The 22415-nt window shown below is 51.5% G+C and overlaps 1 protein-coding gene across 1 annotated transcript in view; it reads right to left on the minus strand.

Annotated features, from left to right (window-relative positions):
* LOC122210565 (potassium voltage-gated channel subfamily KQT member 3) overlaps positions 1-20667 on the minus strand; it is a 49511-nt gene extending 28844 nt beyond the window's left edge. The window contains exons 1-7 of the mRNA XM_042923332.1: positions 20440-20667; positions 18966-19092; positions 14925-15097; positions 9162-9317; positions 7572-7682; positions 5861-5956; positions 4449-4543 (exon numbers count right to left, since the gene is read on the minus strand). Of these exons, the coding sequence (XP_042779266.1) occupies positions 4449-4543; positions 5861-5956; positions 7572-7682; positions 9162-9317; positions 14925-15097; positions 18966-19092; positions 20440-20625 (944 nt within the window). The 5' untranslated portion in view covers positions 20626-20667. The remainder of the gene's footprint in view (positions 1-4448; positions 4544-5860; positions 5957-7571; positions 7683-9161; positions 9318-14924; positions 15098-18965; positions 19093-20439) is intronic.
* Positions 20668-22415: the final 1748 nt, after the last annotated feature.

Below are 22415 nucleotides of genomic sequence, written 5' to 3' on the forward strand. Positions count from 1 at the left end.
GGTCATAAAAGGAAAAGGTTCTGGTTATACATAAAATTAACTGGGTCTTCTTGGTCAAGAGGCTTCTACATGTGGGGCCTAAGTCTTATTTCCATTTTAGTTCTAACGTCTAATGATTTTAGAGCTACAATGTCCAATATGGTAGCCACTGGTCATATCTGACTATTTAAGTTGAAATGAAATAAAATCGAAAATGTAATTCCTCAATTGCATGAGTAACAGACAGAGGCTCAAAAGCCACATCTGCTAGGGGGACCACATTGGCACAGATGTACTGTAGATAATTCTACCACTGTCTTTAGGGAACCAAACGGTAAGCAGGTTCCCTGTCAATGGAAGGCAACATGTGGGATTTTTTTTTCCAATTTTTTAATGTTTATTTATTTGGGGAGGAGGGGAAAGTGCAGAGAGAGGGGGACAGAGGATTCGAAGCTGGCTCCGCTCTGACAGCTGAGAGCCCAATGTGGGGCTCAAACTCTGAACTCACGAACTGTGAGATCATGACCTGAGCCAAAGTCGGACGCTTAACCGACTGCACCACCCAGGTGCCTCGACATGTAGTTTCTAATGTCTGCCCTCATCTGTGCTTGCACATAACAATGTACAACCACCATCTCCTAAGGTCCTCCCCGTACCGTCTCAGACTCCCACTGCCTACTTGCACTAAGGAGACACAGTCTCCACAGGCCAATAAATCAGAAGATCTGGGCTTGGACTCATAGCCCTCTGAAGTTCTTTATAATTCAGCAGCGATGAGTTTATAATTTTAAATAGTAACAGAAAATAAAAACCAAAAAGGCAATACCATCATCCATCAGCGCTAGGCCTAAACAGATATATCCTGCAAATTCACAGAGGACTGCACTGAGCCGGAAACTCTGATACGGCCCCACTCCTAGGGCTGGGCTAAATAACATCATTCTTCCGAGTCTTTCAGCGGAATATAAGATGATGCCACCACCACAGTAAACAGTCGGGCAGTTCCTCAAGAAGTTAAACAGAGGGTTACCAATTCCACTCCCAGGTATAAGCCCAAGAGAATTGAAAACTTATGTCCACACAACGAGTACATCAGCATAATGGCCAAAAAGTGGAAACCACCCAAATGTGCGTCACCTGATGAATGGATAAACAAAACAGAGCGTCTGTAATAGAATATTACTCATCCATACAAAGGAATCAATTTCTGATACATAGGACAACCTGGATGAGACCTGAAAACATGCTAAGTGAAAGAAACCATACTTAAATGACCACATATTATGAGATTTCATTTTTATATGAAAAGTCCAGAATAGGTAGAATAGAGACAGACAATAGGCAAGAGCTTGCAGGGGCTGGGGGAAAGGAGGAGAGGAGTAACTCCTAATGGGTTTAGGGTTTCTTTCTGGGGCAATAAAATGTTCTGGAATGAGACAGTTGGTGATGAATGCTCAACTTCATGACTACACTAAAAACCACTAAACTGTTTACTTTCAAGGGGTACTTTTTAGTGTGAGACCCTCCTACAGCATATGAAACATACCTCAATATGTTTTTAAAGCATAAACAAGAGACAAAAAACCTATAGGGGACAGGTGAGGACACACCAATGAATTATCACCTTTACCGCTGAACGTATGGAGGGGGTTGGCGTTCAGGGACATTTTTTTCCCAAGGGACTGCCTTGTTTCAGAACGGTTGCTAAGTGACTCTGGTTGGACTTGCTAAGTCTTGCTAGTGACTTTATACTTTTGTCCTTGAAAGAATGAAAGAAAGAAGTGTTCTCTCTCAGTTTAAAAGCCATTCCCCTATCACAGCAGCCCTGCGACACAGCATCTTCCTCCGAGTCTCTGACAGCCAGGACAATGCCTTATTTATAATAAATCAACCCAAAAGAATAGGCCTGTTGCCAAGACCTGGGGCTGCCCAGCAAACAGAAAGCATCTTGGTTCTGAGCTCAGTGTGGTTGCACATCGTCTCCAAGTCCAAGGTCACTCTGTCCTTTACCAGGGAGGCCGCCTGCCCCTGCGAAGGCTCTTGTGACCCAAAAGAAAACTGATGTCATCCCCGACCCAAAATGATGATGGCAAAAACAGAATTTTAGAATCAAAGGGAACCGTGGAGGCCATCACCTGAGCCAAAGGATCTAATGACAGGTAAGAAGACGCAGCCTAGGAACCCAAGCTTCATCGCTGGTTTCTGGAAGCCTTGATTCTTCCATCCCCTTGACTCCTTTGCCCGTCATAACTCCTTGAGATACCCCCCTCTTCTTATTCCCTTTCTGGTCCTCCACCCACCGTCCTTCTGAAGCATCCACCTTGGGCTAGGCCCCGGCTGCCTCTCACCCTGAATCCTGCACTCTTTTGCTCACCGGTCTCCTTGTCTCGAATCCTGAGCCTGTCCAGCCCGCCTCCACACCCTTCCTGTCATCTTCCTGAAACACAGATCTGATCATGCCATACTCGGGCTCAAGCAGCTTCTCTCTGCCCTCAGGATCAAGTTTAGATTCCTTTGCTGGTCACCTGTGATTGGTGGACTGGATGCCCGGAGTAGAAAGCTGCACCTGCCACTACGGCCTCTGCAGGAATGAGACGGAAGGCAAGCAGGGGTCAGCTTTCAGGGCCCTGCAGCTCATGGTCAGGTTTTGGACTTTATTCTCCTTGTCACGGCCATCCATTGGAAGGTTTTATGCAGGGAAACGAGCCAGAAGAACCCAGGTCTCCTGAATTTCTGTAAATCTGTACCGCAATCTGGCGATAGGGGTGAGGGGATATGTGAGGCTGGGTTCTGACATTGGTTGCCGGTCCCATGACAGGTGGGTGGGAGGGTGGGATGGGGACCGAGAGGGCCACTTGGCTGTGACCGGGTCACACTAGAATCCCTGAAACCAAAGGCCTGTGGCAGAAACGGGCTTCAGAGCAGGGCCCAGCTCAGGGGTGAGGCTCGGGGTCCCTCTACTCTCCCTCCCAACCAGGAATCCGAGAGCAATTCTGCATTCCTTCCACACGCGTAAACTCCCGGCTCAGGACGGCAGCGTCTACCCCCTGGAGAAGCACAGTCTGTTTCAGTAGCCCAGGCAGTGAAGAGATCACGGGCTTTGGGGGCTTCTTGACGTGGCAGACATCGGCCAAAATGCCCCAAGCTTCTGAGCCCCAGCTTCGCCCCCCTGTGAGAGGAGCCTGGTGACCCGACCACTCAGCCTGTCCCCGGGAGGGGACCGTGAGCCACGCTGTCGGACTCGCCTTGGGGCATCTGTCCAAGATGCTTTATTAGGCCAGCACCATGGAAATGGCTGGAGGCGGGTATAGGACCCGAGCTCCCAGAGCCCTCCACTGATTTTTTTAATGTTTATTTATTTTTGAGAGAGAGGGAGTGTGAACAGAGGAGGGGCAGAGAGAGGGGGGAGGACAGAACACCAGACACAGGCCCTGTGCTGTCAGCACAGAGCCCAACGTGGGCTCAAACTCATGCACTGTGAGATCATGACCTGAGCCGAAGGCAGATGCTCAACCAAGTGAGTCACCCAGACATCCGCCCTCCACGGATTTTAACGCCTCTTAACATTTGGGATCCTCTGGCCTGCTTCTTAGGCTGCCTGGGAGGGCTGGTTGAAGTACGAACTCAGATACCTTGGATGGACTGGATATCTAGTGATTATTAACTTCTCTCTCTTCCTTTTTACAGGTGCTGGCTGTGGGCAATGCTTTTCATTTTTTCCCCCCCGAGGCCTTTAATTTAATCTACCACCTCTAAGAACACAAAACGACATCTCTGGGTCATTGGAGGATTCCTCCTGCTGCTTCTTCCGCCTGCCTGTTCCCAGCATCTAGAACGGTCTGTGGGTGTACAGGCCATGGCCAGGCGGGGGAAGCATCCAGAACTGTGAGCGAGGCCCACTGCCCGGGCTTCCCACTTCCTCAGACCCCAGCCCTGCTCAAACAATGATCGAACCTTCTCTTCTCAGCCCCTCCACACTGTCCAGTTGGTAACCACCGGTGGCACACTGGGGCTATCTGGGAAGCTTTAAAATTACTGATGTTGGGGGGCCCTGGGTGGCTCAGTCAGTTAAGCATCCAACTTCAGCTCAGGTCATGATGTCACGGTTTGTGAGTTCGAGCCCTGCATCAGGTTCTCTGCTATCAATGCAGAGCCCGGAACCTGCTTCAGATCCTCTCTCTCCCTCTCCCTCTGCCCCTCGCACTCTCTCTTTCTCTCTCTCAAAAATAAATACACATTAAAAAAGTACTGATCCCTGGACTCCACTCTTGGCATTTCTGATCAAATAGCCTGGGGTGTGGCCCGTGAACTGGGGGAGTTTTTTGAGCTCCCAGGTGATTCGAATGTGTGGCGCAGTCTGGGAACCAAGCCCTGTTCTCCGAGAAACTACGGAGCCCACAGGCCCAAATACAGACCCACGGCGGGGATGGTCAGTCACACCCTGAGCGTTCAGATAGGTGGTCACTTGCCTGAAGAACGGAAAAGAGACGACCGATTCATAGAACCTCCACGTTGCCACAAGATCAATCCTGTTTGGGTTGGTAGCATAATACCTCCAGGCAGCCTGAGGAGGAGAAGGGAGGGGCTGGAATGACCAGACAGCACTGAAACACTCACACAGAATCCCACAGGATTAAAACATTTGTGAAGCCCCTGACTCTTAAGAGTTTAAATATGCAATTGAGGTAATATCCAGAGAAGCCAGGCTTCCTGGCTTTTTGTAGCTCCTTGGGGAAGAAAACCTTCCCTGACCCACCATCTTGGAGGCATAACTGGGGCCATCGGGGTGTGGAGAAATGCGAAGGAAGGAGAGGAGGGGGCTGGGCATAGAATCCCCAGAAGGAGCAGGGTTTACTCTGGCTGCAAGGCTCCCTGAGCCTTCTCAGACAGGTAGGAGGGTGCACACTATCTTTGTGCCACTTTGGGTGCAAGAGACGGCCTGGGAGATGAGGTTTTGATTCGAATATACTAGAACTTCAGGAATACCATGATGGTTTGGGGCTTGGGGGGTAACGGAACAGACCCTTAGAGGCTGGGACTGGCCTGGACTCTTCACTACGTAGAATAACATCGTGTACCATCTGGTGTCAGACCCACAGACCTGCAGAGACCATCCGTACACGAGGGTACACCGTAACACAGGTTCATGGTAGGCACACGTTCGGTCCCACGTAGCTGTAGTCGGGGGACTTCACCCTCCTCTTCTCTGTGCTCCCAACAACCCACAACACCATGAAGCAGAATCTCCCTCTGAGGTTTAAGCGGGAACACGTCTACCCTTCTCCCCACCTCTCACTATTCTCCCCACATCCAGCCCACGGGGCAGGAGTGATGGATCTGGCAGGCGTCCAACATCCACTGGTGCATGATGGTCTACTGGGCAGGACAAACGGCCCGCTGTCCCATACTGGGCACACGTAAGGCAACTCTTTCCGTCTTGGCTTACGGGTTCTCCCTCACTGGCAGATGTGAGGGGCCACGTTTCCTTGTAGCTGATGAGCTAAGTCCTTGGACTCTAGGTCTGCTCTTCCTTGTGGGTCCCTAGGTCAGGAGAGGGGTGGGAAGTAGGAGGAGGAGAAGCCTAGTATGGACCCAGAGTCAAATTTTCCAATACGGTTAGTAAAACAGCTGATGCCTTGGTCCCTCTCGGAGTCCCATGTCTCTTTCTCGCTTGTCTTCAAACGTGGATGGGAGAACGTTGGGACTGTCACATTGGTGCCACACAGACAGGACGCCCATAGCCGCCCACAAGCAAGCACAGTCCTGGGCTCTGTCCCCAGTCCCAGGCACGCCCACTGCGGTGCAAGCACACACAGCCCCCCGGCCCCCACACAGATGCATGAGCTCAGTCCCGACCCGGCTTATCCCCAGGAGGACAGACCTGAATGAGTTCAGCGGCCGGCTTCCTTCTTTTCTCAAAGTGCTTCTGCCGGTGCTGCTCCTGTACCTTGAGTGCCAGCCCCGACCCCAGGATGCCCTGGAGGGAGAAGTCAGGCCCGGGTCAGCCCCGCTGGCCTCTCTGGGGGCCCCACCCCCACTCCCAGGGCCACAAAGACCCCCTTCTTCTCTGCCAGGGAGTAGGTTTTGGGTTAAGTGGAATCTCGGTGTCAGGAAGGCCTGGCTTCAGTTCCCGACTCTGCCGCTTTCTAGTGGTGAGATATCTGGGCAAGTCACTTATCTACTGCACCTTGGCATCCTGTACTGGGAAGTGGGCTAATAGTACCTTCCTCAAAATTTTGTTACAGAAAAAGTGAAATCATGTATAGGAGCTGTTTAGTAAGAAGAAGTATGACACAGAACAGATGTCCAGTAAATGTTGAGTGGAATTTAAGAATATTTTAGCCGCTTGGGGCACCTGGGGGGCTTGGTCAGTTAAGCACCTGCCTTTGGCTCAGGTCATGACCTCATGGTTTGTGGATTAGAGCCCCGAAATGGGCTCTGAGCCAATAGCAGGGAGCCTGCTTTGGATTCTCTGTCTCCCTCTCTTTCTGCCCCTCCCCCCGTTGTGCTCACTCGTTCTCTCTCTCTCTCTCCAAAATAAGTAAATGTTAAAGAAATAATAAAAATATTTTAGTGCTGGAATTGTCCCTTAAGACTTCTACCGGAAGTTCCCAGAATTGTGACCTGTTTTGGTGTCCAGGTCGGCCTCACACGTGGATTACATGGATAGAAGCCACGCCCTTTTCAAGTTAGAGGAGACCATGTGGCACCCCCACAGCCCCCAACCTATTCTAGATGAGGAGACTGAGATTCATGAAGGTCATATGCCCAAGGTCAGAGAGCTTAGGAGAAACAGACAAGGTGGGGCTACCACGGAGGACGAGTATCGCTAAAGAGGAAGGCTGGGAGATGAAGCGGGGTGCGGGCTGGGGGGGTGAGGAAGGGCGATTTTTCCCTAAGAAGTTTCTTTCCAGCCTCACGATTAAGAGACAGAACCCACAACCCAAGAGCCTTGTGACTGTGGAAACCTGACTGACCTAATTGAGCCTCAGTTTTCTCATCTGGAAAATGGCGACAGACACCGCACCAAACTCACGATGTTGTCATGAAGATTAAAAGACATGATGTAGGTAAAGCATTTGGCACGATTCCAGCACAGGGTAAGTCCGACAAGTGCTTTCTAGGACTGTTGCTACTGTTACGCTCATGGGCGCCGGGCTTTGGTGGGTTATTCTATCACGAGTCAAGACTCACTCTGGCGGGAAATGAATTGTTTTTACAGAAGCCAGGACACGAAATGACAGGATAAGGGAAGGGAGCTCACATTGACGAAGGACCTGCCACGTGCAAGGAGCTGGGGAAAACGTGGGTGGGAGATATAATCTCAGCCCCCAGGGAGCTCACAGTCTGCTGTCGGGGGCGGGGGGGAGCCAGCATGGGGTCAGAGATGCCTTTGCAGAGTCAGGCCCAGAGAAGGGAGGGACTCACTGAGCTTAGAGAAGGCAGCCTGGGGACTGGACTTGGAACAGCCCGGCGTGTGGACTTGAGGGGGTCTCAGGGGCTAGCGTCCGCCTGGGAGGTTCAGCTGGGGCCGGGTGGGCGGCGGAGGGGGTCCTGCGTGTCACTCTAGGGTAAACATCTAAGGTACTTACCGCTGGAAGGGCAAAAAAGGAGACGCCGATTAAGGAAAAGGTGGCTGCAATCAGGCGGCCCTCCCACGTTTTGGGCGTCTTGTCTCCGTAGCCAATGGTGGCCAGTGTGATCTGAAGAGAGAAGAAGTCAGACAAGAGCCTTTGCGGGGAGAGGGAAGTCAGCTGAGCTCCACCTGTCGGCCTTTTGTACTGCCTGGGGATGTTTCCCCCACGGGAGACAAGGTACCAAGTGCCAAGTAAGTACGTGGGAGCCTGGAGACCACACCTGTTTCTAAGTTACGGATTTCCTACCTATAGTCGATCAGCCAACAAACATTTCAAATAATTACAAACACGTGCATGGGAATTCCTGGCATATTTACCTATGTGTGATTTTGGGTATGGCCATGTTTCCCAATGTATGCGCGCCTATGAGTGCGTTTATACATATTGTGTATGTGTGCATGGGTATCTCTGTATGTGTGCACTTGTCTGTGCTGATGGGTGTTGTATAGTCCTGGGTGTTTTTACAAGTGTAGTTGACTGTGCACACATACTTACGAATATGGAGAACGGGAAAGCAGAGCGGTTAAGCGTGTGGCCTCTGGAGGCCGACTGCCTGAGTTTAAATCCCAGGTTCCACCACTAACTGGCTCAGGGATCTGTCTTGGCTTCATTACATACTTAACCGCTTCATGCCTCAATTTCCCCATTTTATTTTAATTTCTTTTTAATCTTTGTTTTTGAGAGGAAGAGGAGGGGCAGAGAGAGAGACACACACACAGAATCCATCGCAGGCTCTGAGCTCTGAACGGTCAGCACGGAGCCCGACGTGAGGCTTGAATCCACAAACTACGAGCTCATGACCTGAGCCAAAGTGGTTTGACCTGAGCCGACGCTTAACCAACTGAGCCACCCAGTCGCCCCCTCAGTTTCCCCACTTAAAAAAAGGAACTCAGGGGCGCCTGGGTGGCTCAGTTGGTTAAGCGTCCGACTTCAGCTCAGGTCACAATCTCGCGGTATGTGAGTCTGAGCCCCGCGTCGGGCTCTGGGCTGACGGCTCAGAGCCTGGAGCCTGTTTCAGATTCTGTGTCTCCCTCTCTCTCTGACCCTCCCCCGTTCATGCTCTGTCTCTCTCTGTCTCAAAAATAAATAAACGTTAAAAAAAAAAATTTAAAAAAAAAGGGACTCAAAATAGAAATTGTGTTTAAAATATGTTAATACAAGGAAGGACTTTAGAGCAATGCTCTGGAGCAAAGTAAGCCTTCGGAAACTGCTAGCGTTCGTAACACGTGTCCCTGGTGGGTACGGGGCTGTGGGTCTCCAGGTGCGTTTGAAGGTCTGAGTGCACGTGTGTGCACCTGCCACTGCGGCTGTTTGCACATGCACAACTCAGCTGATAACAGTCTACAACTAATGAAGCAAGGTCCCTGGGTGATGATGGGCACTGACTATTCCCATCACTTGTAAGCGTTAAGGAAAAGCCCATTCCAAGTGCATGCACCTGTGCGTGCACGCGGCTGCCACCTAGGAGAACACCCATGCCGCGCCCTCCACACCTCTGTCTCTAACAGTCAGTCCCCATGGGGGGCCTTCAAGATGGTGACTCACCAGGCCCCACCAGAGGGCATCTGCATAGGTCTCGAATTCCTCCTTCATCTCTTCTCCCTGTGCATCCACCTCGGGCACATCTTTCTCAACCAGGTAGACCAGAAATGAAGAAAGGATGAGCGTCAGGAACCCAATGTACCAGGCGGTGATGAGCTCCTGGGAGAGCAAGCAGTGGACAAGGGAGGTGGTCACTGAGAAGTCTCTGGACGCATGCTGGAGGCAGATACCCTGGAGGTGGAGTCCGGGCTTACGAACATTGTGACTGTGGGCGGGTTATGTACCTCCCTGAGCCTCACCTCCCGTCACCATGAAAGGGGATCAGTAATACGGTCATTCTTTCCTTTTTCTTTCTTTCTGTTTTTAAATTTGAGTATAGTTGACACATTGCATTCGTTTCAGGTGTGCAACATAGTGATTCCGCAAGGTTACACATTATGTTATGCTCGCCCCAAGTGTAGCTATCATCTGTCCCGCTATAGCTCTATTACAATGTCATCGGCCATATTCCTTATGCTGTCTTTTATTCCTGTGACTTATTCATTCCCTCACTGGAAGCCTGTATCTTCCACTCCCCTTGACCCATTTTGTCCAACCCTCTACCTCCTTCCCTCTGGCAACCATCAGTTTGTTCTCTGTATTTTTTTAAATGTTTATTTATTTATTTTTGAGAGAAAGAGACAGAAAGAGAGAGAGAGAACGCATGTGTGTGAGCAGGGGAGGGGCAGGGTGCGGAGGGGGAGAGAGAGAATCCCAAGCAGGCTCCGAGCCACCAGTGCAGAACCCGATGCGGGGCTTGAACCCACAGACGGTGAGATCATGACCTAAGCCAAAATCAAGAGTCAGATGCTTAACTGACTGAGACACTCAGGAGCCTCTCTTCTCTGTATTTAAAGGTCTGATTCTGGTTTTTGCTTAACTCATTTGTTAGTTGTTATTTTATTTATTTGTTAGAATTTAAAAAAATTAAATTTTAGTTAACATATGGTGCAATATTGGTTTGAGGAGTAGAATTCAGTGATTCATCACTTCCATAGAACACCCAGTGCTCATCCCAACAAGTGCCCTCCTTAATCCCCATCACCCATCCAGCCCATCTCCCACCCACCTCCCTCCATCAACCCTCAGTTTGTTCTCTATCATTAAGAGTCTCTTACGGTTTGTTTCCCTCTCTTCTCTACCCCCCCTCCCATACGTTCATCTGTTTTGTTTCTTAAATTCCACACGAGTGAAATCATACGGTATTTGTCTTTCTCTGACTTATTCTGCTTAGTGGAATACTTTCTAGTTCCGTCCATGTTGTTCCAAATGGCAAGATTTCATTCTTTTTTGATAGCTCAGTCATAGTCCGTTGTATATATATACCACATCTTCTTTATCCATTCATCAGTCGATGGACATTTGGGCTCTCTTCGTTGTCTTTTTTAGATTCCACTGACGAGTGGAATCGTATGGTAGTTGTCTTTCTGCTGACTTGTTTCACTTAGCATGATATCCATTAGGTCCATCCATGCTCTCACAAATGGCAGGATCTCGTCCTTTTTTATGGCTAATATTCCATTGTGTATATATACACCATATTTTCCTCATCCCTTTGTCTATTGATAGATACTTAGGTTGCTTCCATGTCTTGGCTATTATAAATAATGCTGCAATAAACATAAAAGTGCATATATCTTTTTGAATTAGTGTTTTTGTTTTCTTTGGGTAAATACCCAATAGTGGAATTATTCGGTCATAGGATATTTCTGGTTTCAATTTTTTTGAGGATCCTTCCTACTGTTTCCACAGCAGCTGCACCAAGTTGCATTCCCACCAACAGTGCACGAGGGTTCCCTTTTCTCCACATCCTCGCCAACACTTGTTGTTTCTTGTCTTCGTGGTAATAATATGGTCCTTCCTTCCATCATTAACAGAAGGAGTGTATAGCTCTAGGAGGAGAGGAAGAGTTCTGTCTTCAGGGATCCTCAATATCACAGCTCCCGAGACTTCACAGGGAGGTAGGGAGGCAGGAAAACCTGACAGCTGCCTCTGAGACAAGGCCCAGGACTCAGGAGACTTGATTCCGGGCAGAACTTCTCAGATCCAAGATAAAGCTCGGCGCTACTGGGAAATCAACAGCAGGGGTCGCTAGCGTGGCCTAGGGAACCCAGCCCTGCCACTGATTTCCTGTGTGATCCTGGCAAATTATCCCCCTCCCCAGCTTTCGTTTCTTCATTTTCGAAATGGAAGTACCAGATCACAGTTCCTCAAAGTGACACGTGTACTCCTCATGGAAGGAAGACAGGCAGTTTTTATGTTAAAGAGTCACGTACTGATTTAAACTATATTAAAAATTAGCATAAATTAAAATGACCATAAAACCCATTATTTCGTGGATATTATCACATGATAGACTAGGACGTAGGAGTGAATGCACAAAAGTGAGTCGATTAAGAGAAAAACGCTAAGAAACAGTAAGGACGGTGCAGGGATATGGCAAAGATCGGCCACTCACCGAAGTTTCGAATACCCTGACCCAGAGGATCCCTAAGCCTCTTTCGATTTCTCTCATTCTATTCCGATTTCAAAGGTCAGCACGGTAGGTTGGGCAGAAGAAAGTCAAGGTTATTGGCAAACACAGTCTGAAGATTAGATCTGACGCCCCTGCTACGTCTTCCCGGGGAGCAAAGTGGGTCATATCCATATGCCCCATCTCTCTGACCTTCTGGGTCAGCTCTCGCTGAGAGGGGTGCTTCGTGCCGCTGTTCACACTCGTCTCACTGCCCACACTGCCCTTCCCCATGAAGAGGAGTGGGTCATCTTGAGATTCCTGTCACCTCCATGATGCAAGTTTCCCGAACATTCACTTGCTCAAGGAGACGGAGCTCATCTGTAGTTCCCTTATGCTTTCGTTACGTCCCAAGTAGACTTCTCCAAACCTGTAACACTTATTCTGCTCACTGCTTAGGTATGGCTTCCCCCACAGCATCACGTGCACAGTGCCCTTTGGTGAGTTCACTTTACAGCCCAGAGAGGTTTCAATGGTGCAGGCAACCCAGCCAGCCGGCCATTCCCTTTGGTGACTGTCGGCCCTGCTGGGCAGGTTCAAGAAGAGAAACGTGAACTGGATGGTCCTTCCCCAGTGACTGTCTGGGCACGAGCTTCTCGCCTCGTTGAGCGCGGCTCTCATGTTCCTATGTGTTGTCATACCCGCCGGCCCCCAAGTGCGAGTCAGAAGTTTCATCTGGTGCTTAGCTGGGGAAACTGCGGTCTGTTCATCAGCGCACAGGAAAATTGGTTTTGTTGGATTATTAAGAAGTAGCATAATGGGCACTGAAAATGAGTGAAAATGTGTCCCAGTTCTGTGCTTTGCAGTCATTCAGAAGGCTCTTCAAGGTAATTCTGACTTTCCACGATTTTTTGCTGGTCACGGCCTGTGGCTGCCCCCCCCCCCACCCTCTGTCCACAGACTCCTGCCCTGAGCCACCCTGCGATCAGACTGGGACTGGGGGACTAGGGTGGAGCCCATGTGGGGGGAATGCCGGCAGCAGCTTCCTGCCTGTTCCTGAAGTCCACTGCGCAGGGGGCTCCAGGCTCACGTCAGACTCCATGTGAGTGAGAAGGCAGCGGCATTTTTGCGCCAAGTCGCAGAAACTCTGGGCTTCTTTGTCCCGGCAGCACAGCCTGGCCTAGCCTGACCTTGAAATCCTCACCCCGTGCAACACGGGCCTCCACTCTGTGTTGCCGAAACCCAGAGGAGCGAGTCGTGGGACCCGGCCCGGAGGACAGAGGTTTTGAATGAGTGGATGAAGAGAAGAATTGACAAGTGCTCCTTCACCAGGCTTAGAGTGGGGAGTAAGGTTAATAAATGGGGAAGCGGGGCTGGAATCCTGGCATGTGCTCACTTCCTAAATGCACCGCCTGACCCGGAAGTGAATGGCGGCCCAGCAGCCATGCTGCGGCCTAGGAGCAGCACGATGCTAAGAGCGGGGATGTGTTGGGGGCCGAATGGCACGTAGGGCTTGACAAGCAGTTTCTTTTTCTGCCTTTGGTCTCCCGCCACGGAGATGTCATTTTGTCTTGACGTTCGGCCCTCCTGACCTCGGGTGTGGGGTCTGGCGGTGGCGTGGATCTGTCTCTTCCCGGGAACTCCGTGGGAAATATGCAACAGTCTTCTATTGGAATCTGAGGGAACACAGGACAGGAATCGAAACCAGCCATTTTCAGCCCTGATGTCTGCCGGAGCCGTGAATCAGCTCAGCTCCATGGCTACAAGGTTAGGAACTGCTAGCGTGTCCCCTGCCAAGAGAGTAAACGGTCAGGTGGAGGACAGAAATCTCGAAAGAAAGCTCAGACCTCACCGAGTCTGGGGTCAGAGGGAACAGAGACAGAATAAAGCATGTATGGCTTCATGAGGTGAAGGGCTCCAGGTGTTTCTACCTTTGTATTTCATTTTATTTCTATATTTATTTGTATTGTTTGTGAAGAAAAGCATATTTGGAATAATAAATGAGCACCTACTATTATCCAGGCGCTGAAATGTATCTCTTCTCACGCGAGCAGCTAGGATTCTCATTTCAACTGCTGAGGAAGCTCATAAGAACAGCATGTTCTAAATCTTTTCACCGTTTGAGGTGAGTGCATTATCATCCTCATTTTATACTTAAAAAAATTATTTATTTATCTATTTTAAAGCTTATTTATTTTGAGAGAGAGAAAGAAAGAGAATGTGAGTGGGGGAAGCACAGAATGGGGGGGGGGGGAAGGGAGAGACAGAGAGACAGAGAGACAGAGAGAGAGAGAGAGAGAGAGAGAGAGAGAGAGAGAGAATACCAAGCAGGCTCTGCCCTGTCAACATGGAGCCTGATGTGGGGCTTGATCTCATAACCTATGAGATCATGACCTGAGCCGAAATCAAGAGCCAGACGCTTAGTCAACTGAGCTACCCAGGTGCCCCCTTCTTCTTCTTCTTCTTCTTCTTTTAAAAATTTATTTATTTATTTTGAGAGAGAGAGTGACGTGGGGCAGAGAGAGAGAGGAAGAGAATCTCAACCAGGCTCTGCTTGGTGCAGAGCCCAAAGTGGGGCTCAAACCCACGAACTGTGAGATCATGACCTGAGCTGAAATCAATACTCAGAAGCTTAGCTGACTGAGCCACCCAGGTACCCCCTTTTTAAGTAAGCTCCACACCCAGCACACAGCCCAACATAGAGTCCAACAGGGAGCCCGAAGCCGGGGGAGGAGAGGGGGGCTTGAACTCATAACCCCGAGATCAAGGCCTGAGCTGAGATCAAGAGCCAGCCGCTCAAGGCACTGAGCCACCGAGGCGCCCCATCCTCATTTTATAAACGCAGGAACCAAGACCCAGGAGGTTACAGAAAATCCCCAGTCACGCCAACAGAGTTGGGACTCCCCCCAGTCTGTGGGCGCCCTGAACCTTTCCGCTGCCTTGCGCTGGCTCATTTCACCCCCTCGACGACCGGGAGGCAGAGCTATCCTCATCTTCCCTCTAGAAATGAGGAACCCGAGGCTCAAGGAGAGTTGAGCGCCTCGGCCACAGGGTGGAGCGGGAGAGGGCTTGAACCCGGATGTGCCTGCTTTTGCTGCTGTTGCACCCCTGCTTGTGCCGCTCTTCCTCCTCCTCCTCCTCCTCCCCCTCCCCCTCATCACCGGTGGTGGCACGCGACCGCCCTCGGGGGACACCGCGCGGGAGGGGAAGCCCCGCAAGGCACCACCGGTGGGCGAGAGGCCCACGCGGTCTGGCGGCTTCTCCGCGCCACTTACTTTGCTGTGGGCGCAGATGGCGGAGCCCAGGAGCTTCCACGTGCCGCCCCTGCGGTCCATGCGGAGCATGCGCAGGATCTGCAGGAAGCGCAGGCTGCGCAGCGAGGTGGCCAGCACATTGCCCTGGTTTCCCACGGCAACCACCGGCACGGAGGCGATCAGCACGAAGATGTCTGGCAGCGGGGACAGAGGGGGGGCGGGGGGGCGGGGGGGAGAAGGAAAAGAAGGTCAGGCCAAGGCAGTGGAGCCGTCGCAGCCACTGGCTGCCTGCAGCCCCACACGTGCCGGGCATCGCTGGGCGAAACCGTGACACCAGTCGCACGTGGTAGGCAGGCTTAGTCTCCTGTGGCAGATGGAGAAACGGGAAGTGAGCGCGCACGCCTTCCCAAGCCGAGCAGGGACTGGGGGCAGGGCTGTCAGAGCCGTTACTCTCGATCCCAGGGAAGCGGTTCCCCAAGGGCACCCCCCTCCCCCACCCCGGCCCCCAGAGGAGGGGTCGGGGCTGCCCCGGTTGTGGAGGTGAAGCCTGAAGCTCAGACGCTGTTGAAGGCAGGTTTCCCCTAAAAGCGGCACCAAATCCAGGCCTTGGCCGTGGGTGACGTGTGGGGAGATAATCTCCCAGGAGGCACAAGGGAGGGGAGAGGGGAGAGGGAGCCAGGGAAGGAGAAAGGCAAGGTGAGATGGGTGTGAGCAGGCTCCATTCTGCAGGCGGAACACCTCCCAAGGTTGTCGCCCTGGAAGATGGGAGCTGGGACTTCGGCCTGGGGGCTCCTGCCCCCTGCTGGTGGACGGTCACCCCTGGGGTGGTGAATGTCCCCACACTTCTGAGCTGTGCCACCTGGTGGTCTCCCTCGGCTTCAGGGAAGGCCCTGGCGTAGACTGTGCTAAAACATGAGGTCCACCCATGAATTGCGATGCTGGCGACTGAGAGCAGAGAGGCAGAGGAGACTGGGGGCGAGGGAGGCAATACCCATGCCGACCATCTCCCTACCCCACTGCAGAGGCCAGCAGGTAAAAAGGACCCCATAGCCAAGTCAATTTGGGGGAAAAAAATCCATTAAGAAGGTTTTGCTGCTTTAGGACTTCCAGGAACCATCAAAATGCGAGTATGCACGGTGGCTCTCAGTTAAACAAATGAAGTACAGTCTTTCCCCAAAGATTTCGACCATGGGACTGTTGTTTTGCAAGAGCATCGGGTTCTAAGGAACACACTGGAAGCAATGTTTATCCGCTGGGTAAAGTCCAAGCTCCTGAAAACCCTGTGGCCTGGCCCTTAGGAGCCTTCCAGAAGCAGGTGCGGTTTGCTGAGCACACAGCGCTCTCTCACACCTCCATACCTTTGTCTGTGTTGGTCTCTTGGCTCGGAACAGGTCCCTGAATTCACACCTGGCTACGTTTGCCATATCAAAGTGTTGCCTAAAATGCGCTTAACTTTTGGGAAAAACTTGGGTGTCAAACATCTGGATGCCAATATGTCTGTATCCTTGGCTAGGCTTCTCAGTTTATCTGTGTGAAGTTATCCACTTACAATGTGTGTAGAAAGCAAAACACAACAGAACCTGGATGCGTGGCAAATGTGTCAGGCCTATGATGCGCAGAGCGAATGGAACGTTCTGGCCCGGTTGGATCCATTCACACCCGAAATGGCAGGGTCTGAAGCTGCCTCGAATATGGAAGCCATGATGTTCACTGACGGGACACCCGCTCTCATGTCCAACACGTAGAGAACAGCAACATTACCCACAAGAGCCATGTTATGGGAGAAGTCGAGATGAGGAGAGCAGAAAACACAGGCACCCCAGAAAGGAAACCAGCAAGGATGGGGATGCTGGGGGGGGGGGGGGGGGCTCGGCTCTCCAGGGGAGGCTGGCAGCTGCAGTGTCATTAGGACCTCGGTCAAATCAGCCCCTCTTAGAATCGTGGAGAGACTCCTCCACGGGGAATGCGCTTGTCCTGGAAGGGTCCAGCCTCCACACAACACTAGGATGTTCTCCAACTGGGTAGGAACCTCTGAGTTTGGGCACAAAGTCGCTTCCCCTACCTCCTGCCAACACACACACACGTACACACACACACACACACGACGTCTGGTCAGCACTTACATAGATCTCTCCAAAGAAGAAAAAGAAGTCAGCTTAACACTTTGCAAAAGACTTGAAAGGAAGGTTAAAAAAAAAAAAAAAAAAAAGGGAAGGCAAGCTGGGGTTGCTATGGTCTGAATGTCTGTGTCCTCCCCAAATTCATATGCTGAGATCCTGTCCCCCAGTGAGACGGTCTTAGGAGGTGGGGCCCCTGGGCGGTGATGAGGTTATGAGGGTGGAACCCTCGTAAGTGGGATTAGTGCCCTGATAAAAGAGCTTCCTGAGAGCTCCCCACCCTTTCCACGGTGTGAGGACACAGCACGGAGACCAAGAAGGAGTGGACAGTCTGGGACCCAGAAGAGGGACTCGCCCAGAGCCCGGCACCCTGATCTTGGACTTCGGCCTCCAGGACCATGAGAAAGACATGTCTCTTGTTCATAAGCCCCCAGTCTGGGGCGTTGTTCTAGCTGCCTGAATGGACAAAGACAGGGGCAGACAGGGGAGGAGGCCAAAGAAAGAAAGGTTAAAAAAAGTACGAAAAAAAATCAGTAACCGCAAAGTTCTCCAAAGTCGCGTGCACGAGCGTGCGCACACACGCGTACACCCACGTGCCCTCTCCTTGCATTAAAAGTTCCGAGTCAGAAACGAAACCCTCAGGGATGCAACCTCAGCAGCAGACGGGCAGAAGAAAGAGCAGTTTCAGTCATGGTCAGGGCGGTGCCACCAGCTGTGGCCGCCAGGCAGCTCACCCTTGGCTGCGTGGACAGAAGTGTGGCACCTAGGACCGAAGAGGGGTCCAGCTCCTCTTCCCTGGGCTGGCCATCCATACCCAAAGGGCTGTGTTCAGTCCTGGGGGCTGCTTTTTAAAAGGGCGGTGAGCATGCTCGGAGAAGAGGTGATGATTCCAAGAACACGTCATACCAGGTGTAGCTGGAGCCACGAAGCACATTTTTCCACTGCTGGAGTGGAGACGAGGAACAGAATGATGGAACTCAATTATCTGAAGATGGTCCGAAGACATAAGGTGGCATAAATACCTTGGAAGGTGGTGAGCGCCCCGGGACTGGAAGTATGCAAGTAGGTGACCACTTGAAGGCTGCTGTAAAGGGGGCGGGAGCATCCGGCGGGGTGGCACGTTGGACTCAGTGCCTTTGGAGGGCCTTCCGAGCCCTGGCGTTCTGTGACCTAGGAATTTGAGACTCCTCCTCCTCCCCGTCCCTGTCGCTATATGATTTTAGTAGGATCTCCAGTTGGGAACATATGGGTCCATGCTGCACCAACAGGGGTAAACGAAAGTGACCGCCTTCTCCGCTGTCAAAACGCCTGCACCCGGAGGGAAAGGTGTCAGTGACATCTCCCCAAAGCAACTTTTGGGTCAAGGCCCAGCAACATGGTAGGGAGGGAGGGCACAGGTGTTAGATTCTTCCAGACCTGGGTGTCAGGATGGAATCTGCTGCTTACTACCTGTTGTGACCGGAAAATGACTCAGCACCGCGAACCTCGGCTTCCCCCTCTGTAAAATGGGCATAACGTGGACCTAGAGAAGGAGTTCTCAACTGGCAGTGGCGTCACCCCTCCCCGCCCACAAAGCCAGTCTGGAAGGCTGCGGGCAGTTTGGGTTGTCACAGTGACTGGGGGCTACCGAGTTTCGCGACTGGGGATGCTCAACGTCCTATAATGAGCTGCTCCTTCACAGCCCCAATGCCAAGAGCGGCCCCCACCCCGACCCATTGAGAATCCCTGCCCTGTTGAGCCGTTAGGGCAAGCCAAGGAGGAAGGAATTCGGCATCCGGACACTGGAGCACCTCTTCCCCATCGAGGTAGGGTCAGAGGCTCTGCTGGCTTCCAGAATACCACGTGATTCCCCAGGAGAACAGCGGCTGCTTAAAATTCCCTCGGGGAAATGGTGCACCCAAAGCAGGGGACCAGGGCCACATGTGACTGGGGGGTCAGGGCTTACCCAGCATGCACAGGGGCTTCCTGGCAAACTTCAGTCTTCCTCGCCAGCCTTTGTATCGGCAGCAACATCCGGCAGCCCAGATTCTCAAAGCAAACTCGGCTCCAAAGACGAAAATAGCAAATGTTTCCTGCGTTAAGAACATATGGACAGACACTGATCGACCAGGACCCAGTTGTCTGGAAGGAGCGATTTCTGTTCCGAGGCTCTGAAGAACGGGATTTCTGTTGTGGCCATTTTCATGGTGGACGGGGGAGGAGAGCACGTTATCACCGCCATTCGGTTTGGGACAGCTCCCGTGTCCACTCTCACGTGCTAACTGTCCCTGACATCAGCCTCGCAAAGTGATCACTTGCTTTCCTCTCTCTGCTTTGGTTCCAACGGATCATTTTTTTCAAAGTCTCTTTTCCAGCTCCTTAAGTGCAGTTAAATTGAAGAGAGAAGTATCAGTCTACTAATCTCACCCAGTGCCTGGCCCCTGGCATTGCTAATCATGGCCAACGGTTACTAAGCGCGGCTCCTGGGCCAGGCACCGCCTCAAGTGTTTTCTAACATTATCCTCATTTTACGTTTTGAGAAACCAAGGAGTAAACACATTTCTCCAGACTAGAAAGTGGCAAAGAAGGACTCCTGGACTGGCACTGAGGCTCAGAGCCCACGGGCATAAGCATCATGCTGTGCTCTCTCCCTGGACCCAGGGCCTCCTCCTTCCTTCCCGCCTCCCTTGTTGATCAGACACAGACACCTTTGCCCCCCTCTCTTTGGTGACCTCCTGGGACCCTTGGGGGGTTGTCGCTCTGTGATAATCCCCGAAACTTAGCTCCTGGAGCTAGATGGCTTCCCAGGATGCACCTGCTAAGGTCTCAGCGTGAGACGGTGTGGACTAAAATCACCTGAGAAGGAATTTGCTGAATCTGGTGTCACGAATGACATGCTCAGTGCAAGGCGAAGGTTCTGCCATTTTGTGGACCTTAACTGGGGGGCTGGCATCCCTTTCCTGTGCAGATGGTGAACACGGAGAGAAAATAGGCAGAGGGCCCCGGGGGGGGAGGGGGGGAGGACGTGGAGACTTTAATGCACAAATGGGATTTGGTACTTGGCCTTGAAGGGAGTCAGAGATCCTCAGGGTTCAAGGAGAAAAAGCAGAGGCAGGTTGTAAAACAGAGCATGTGTTTGTGTTAGCTTTCAGAGGGTTAGGAAGCTACAGTTTGTAATACAACTAATGTTTGGTTTTTGCTATGACCTTGTTTGTGCCCTCTCATCTCTAGCATAACAAATGTCATTCCCCTCCGCCTGTACCCTTGGCAGACCTGACCAACTGACCCCGGCATTGCTTTCTCTTGGGCCTGGACTTGGTCGCAGGCTCCAGGAAGCCAACACCAGTGGTGCCCCAGGGCAGCCCCCTTGCCCTTCACTGTGAAAGTCCGACCAGAGGTGTCTGCCCCGGAACAGCACCATGGCAGGTGCGCGATCTCACCAGTAATAGCAGCCAGTCTCCCGAAACAGTCTCGTACTCCCTGAACGTGGTCAGCACGGCCAGAATCAAGCATCCCAGGACAATCAGGAACCTGGAAGGGAGGAAGGAGGAAACATCTAGTCCTGGCTTGCTCCAGAGGAAGGTGTCAGACAGGATGAAGCCATGACTTCCCTCAGACGTTGGCATGCGCTTTCTCTGTTATCCCCCTTAACCTCACAGCAAACCTGGGTGGCAGGTAGGAATTATCATTCAGTGAAAGAAAACAGATCTGAGAAAGTGTAAGCAGTGTGCACAGCTCTACTTTACCAGCTGGTTAGTGGAACCAGTTGCGGGGGTGGGGGGGGCGGGGGGGGGGTGCTGCAGAATTTTTCAGACCAAGTCACCACAAAGCTTTGGCAAAGCAACAGGAATATAAATGAATCAATAATGTCTCTTGAACATATAGGACAATGGTTTTCAAATATATGAAACATTCTTAGTATAAACAAGTGACAAATTCGTTTCAAAGATTGATAAATTCAGCAAGGGCCTCCGTGATCATGTCTTAGTATTATTCTTCTTACAGACACTAGTTACTAGAGGAAACAACCTCTCTCATTTGGGGACCTTCAGAATTGTTTTTGAAATTACAAAGTGTTCTTCCTAATGGAAAAAAGAGGAGCCACCCCAGTGCATGATGCAGAATGCTGGTCCTGGAAAAGTCACAGAGAGGTCATCTTGTTCATGTGCCTGCCTCAGGCAGGAGCACACTGCAAATAATCCTTTGAAATGATCATCTACATGAATTCGGTGGTGGGGGAGGGTGGGGAGAGGGAGACTGTGTGTGCGTGTGTGTGTGCATGCTTCATTGTTTCAGCAAAGAAAAATGGCTCTCCCTCCCCCTTGGTGGAGACTCTCTGGCTCAGTGCTCAGCACCAGGTTCCTTAGGGTCCATGGGTGAGGCTTGGTCCTTCCACTCTATTCCACTCTCCTGGGTTCCCATCCACGCTTTGGTGGCTTGCTTGTGTATGTGGGTACCCACTTGTGCATTCATTCACTCATTCATTCATTCATTGATTCATTCGATATTTATATGGTAGTCACTGGGGACACAGAGCTAGGCTTCATAGGCTTATGATGAATAAGCTGGATCTGTCCTCCTGAGCCCACAGTCCAGCCAATCAGAAAGCCGTCTCATGCCACGATGGAAAGGGCCACGACGTTGGGAGGTTTGGAGACGTCTGCTCCTGGCCTTGGCTGGGGACCCGAGTCCTGGCTCTGACCCTTGGTGGCCCGGATCACATTTTCTGATCAATAAGCCTAGTGATCGGCAGATCTGAATCGGTATTTCCAAGCTTTCCAGGAACCTAAACAAGATTTTCAACTCCGTCCCGCGTTTGGTCATTTTATTTTAAACTTACGGTTCCTGACCCATGCCTGGAATCTGCCTACCCTGAATCCCAAATCTTCTCCGGTGGTGATGATGACGGTAACAACATCAGCCCCCACACCACCTGTTAGTGATCACCTGCCACTGGCCACTGTCAGCGGCCTTCCTCACAGCCACCTCCCAAGGTAGACATGAACTCCCACTTGACAGATGAAGAAACTCATCAGAAGGATTCATTACCATCTGGATAATCGTGTTGCCAGTAAAATGACCACAGAGTTTGGAGATCAAAGACACAGGTTCAAAGGGAAGCTCTGCACTTTCTCTGTGATCTTGAGTAGCTCATTGACCTGGGGAACCTCGGTGATCACATTCAGAGGATGGGAATAACAGATCAGCCTACAGATCCTGCTGCTGTGAGGGCCACAGGAGACAGTGGATGGGGAGTTATCTGCTCAACTGTACAGGATCACACAAATGAAGCCCGGTGTTCTCCCGTTCACGTGCTCGTCACTGGCCGGTTCCCCAGCAGGCCCTGGGGCACATGGTCTCGGATGATGCTGCAAATCCACACTCTGGTTCTCTCAAGGCTTTATTTGATTCATTC

This window comes from Panthera leo, chromosome F2 (genome assembly GCF_018350215.1).
Source record: "Panthera leo isolate Ple1 chromosome F2, P.leo_Ple1_pat1.1, whole genome shotgun sequence".
Lineage (NCBI taxonomy): Eukaryota > Metazoa > Chordata > Mammalia > Carnivora > Felidae > Panthera > Panthera leo.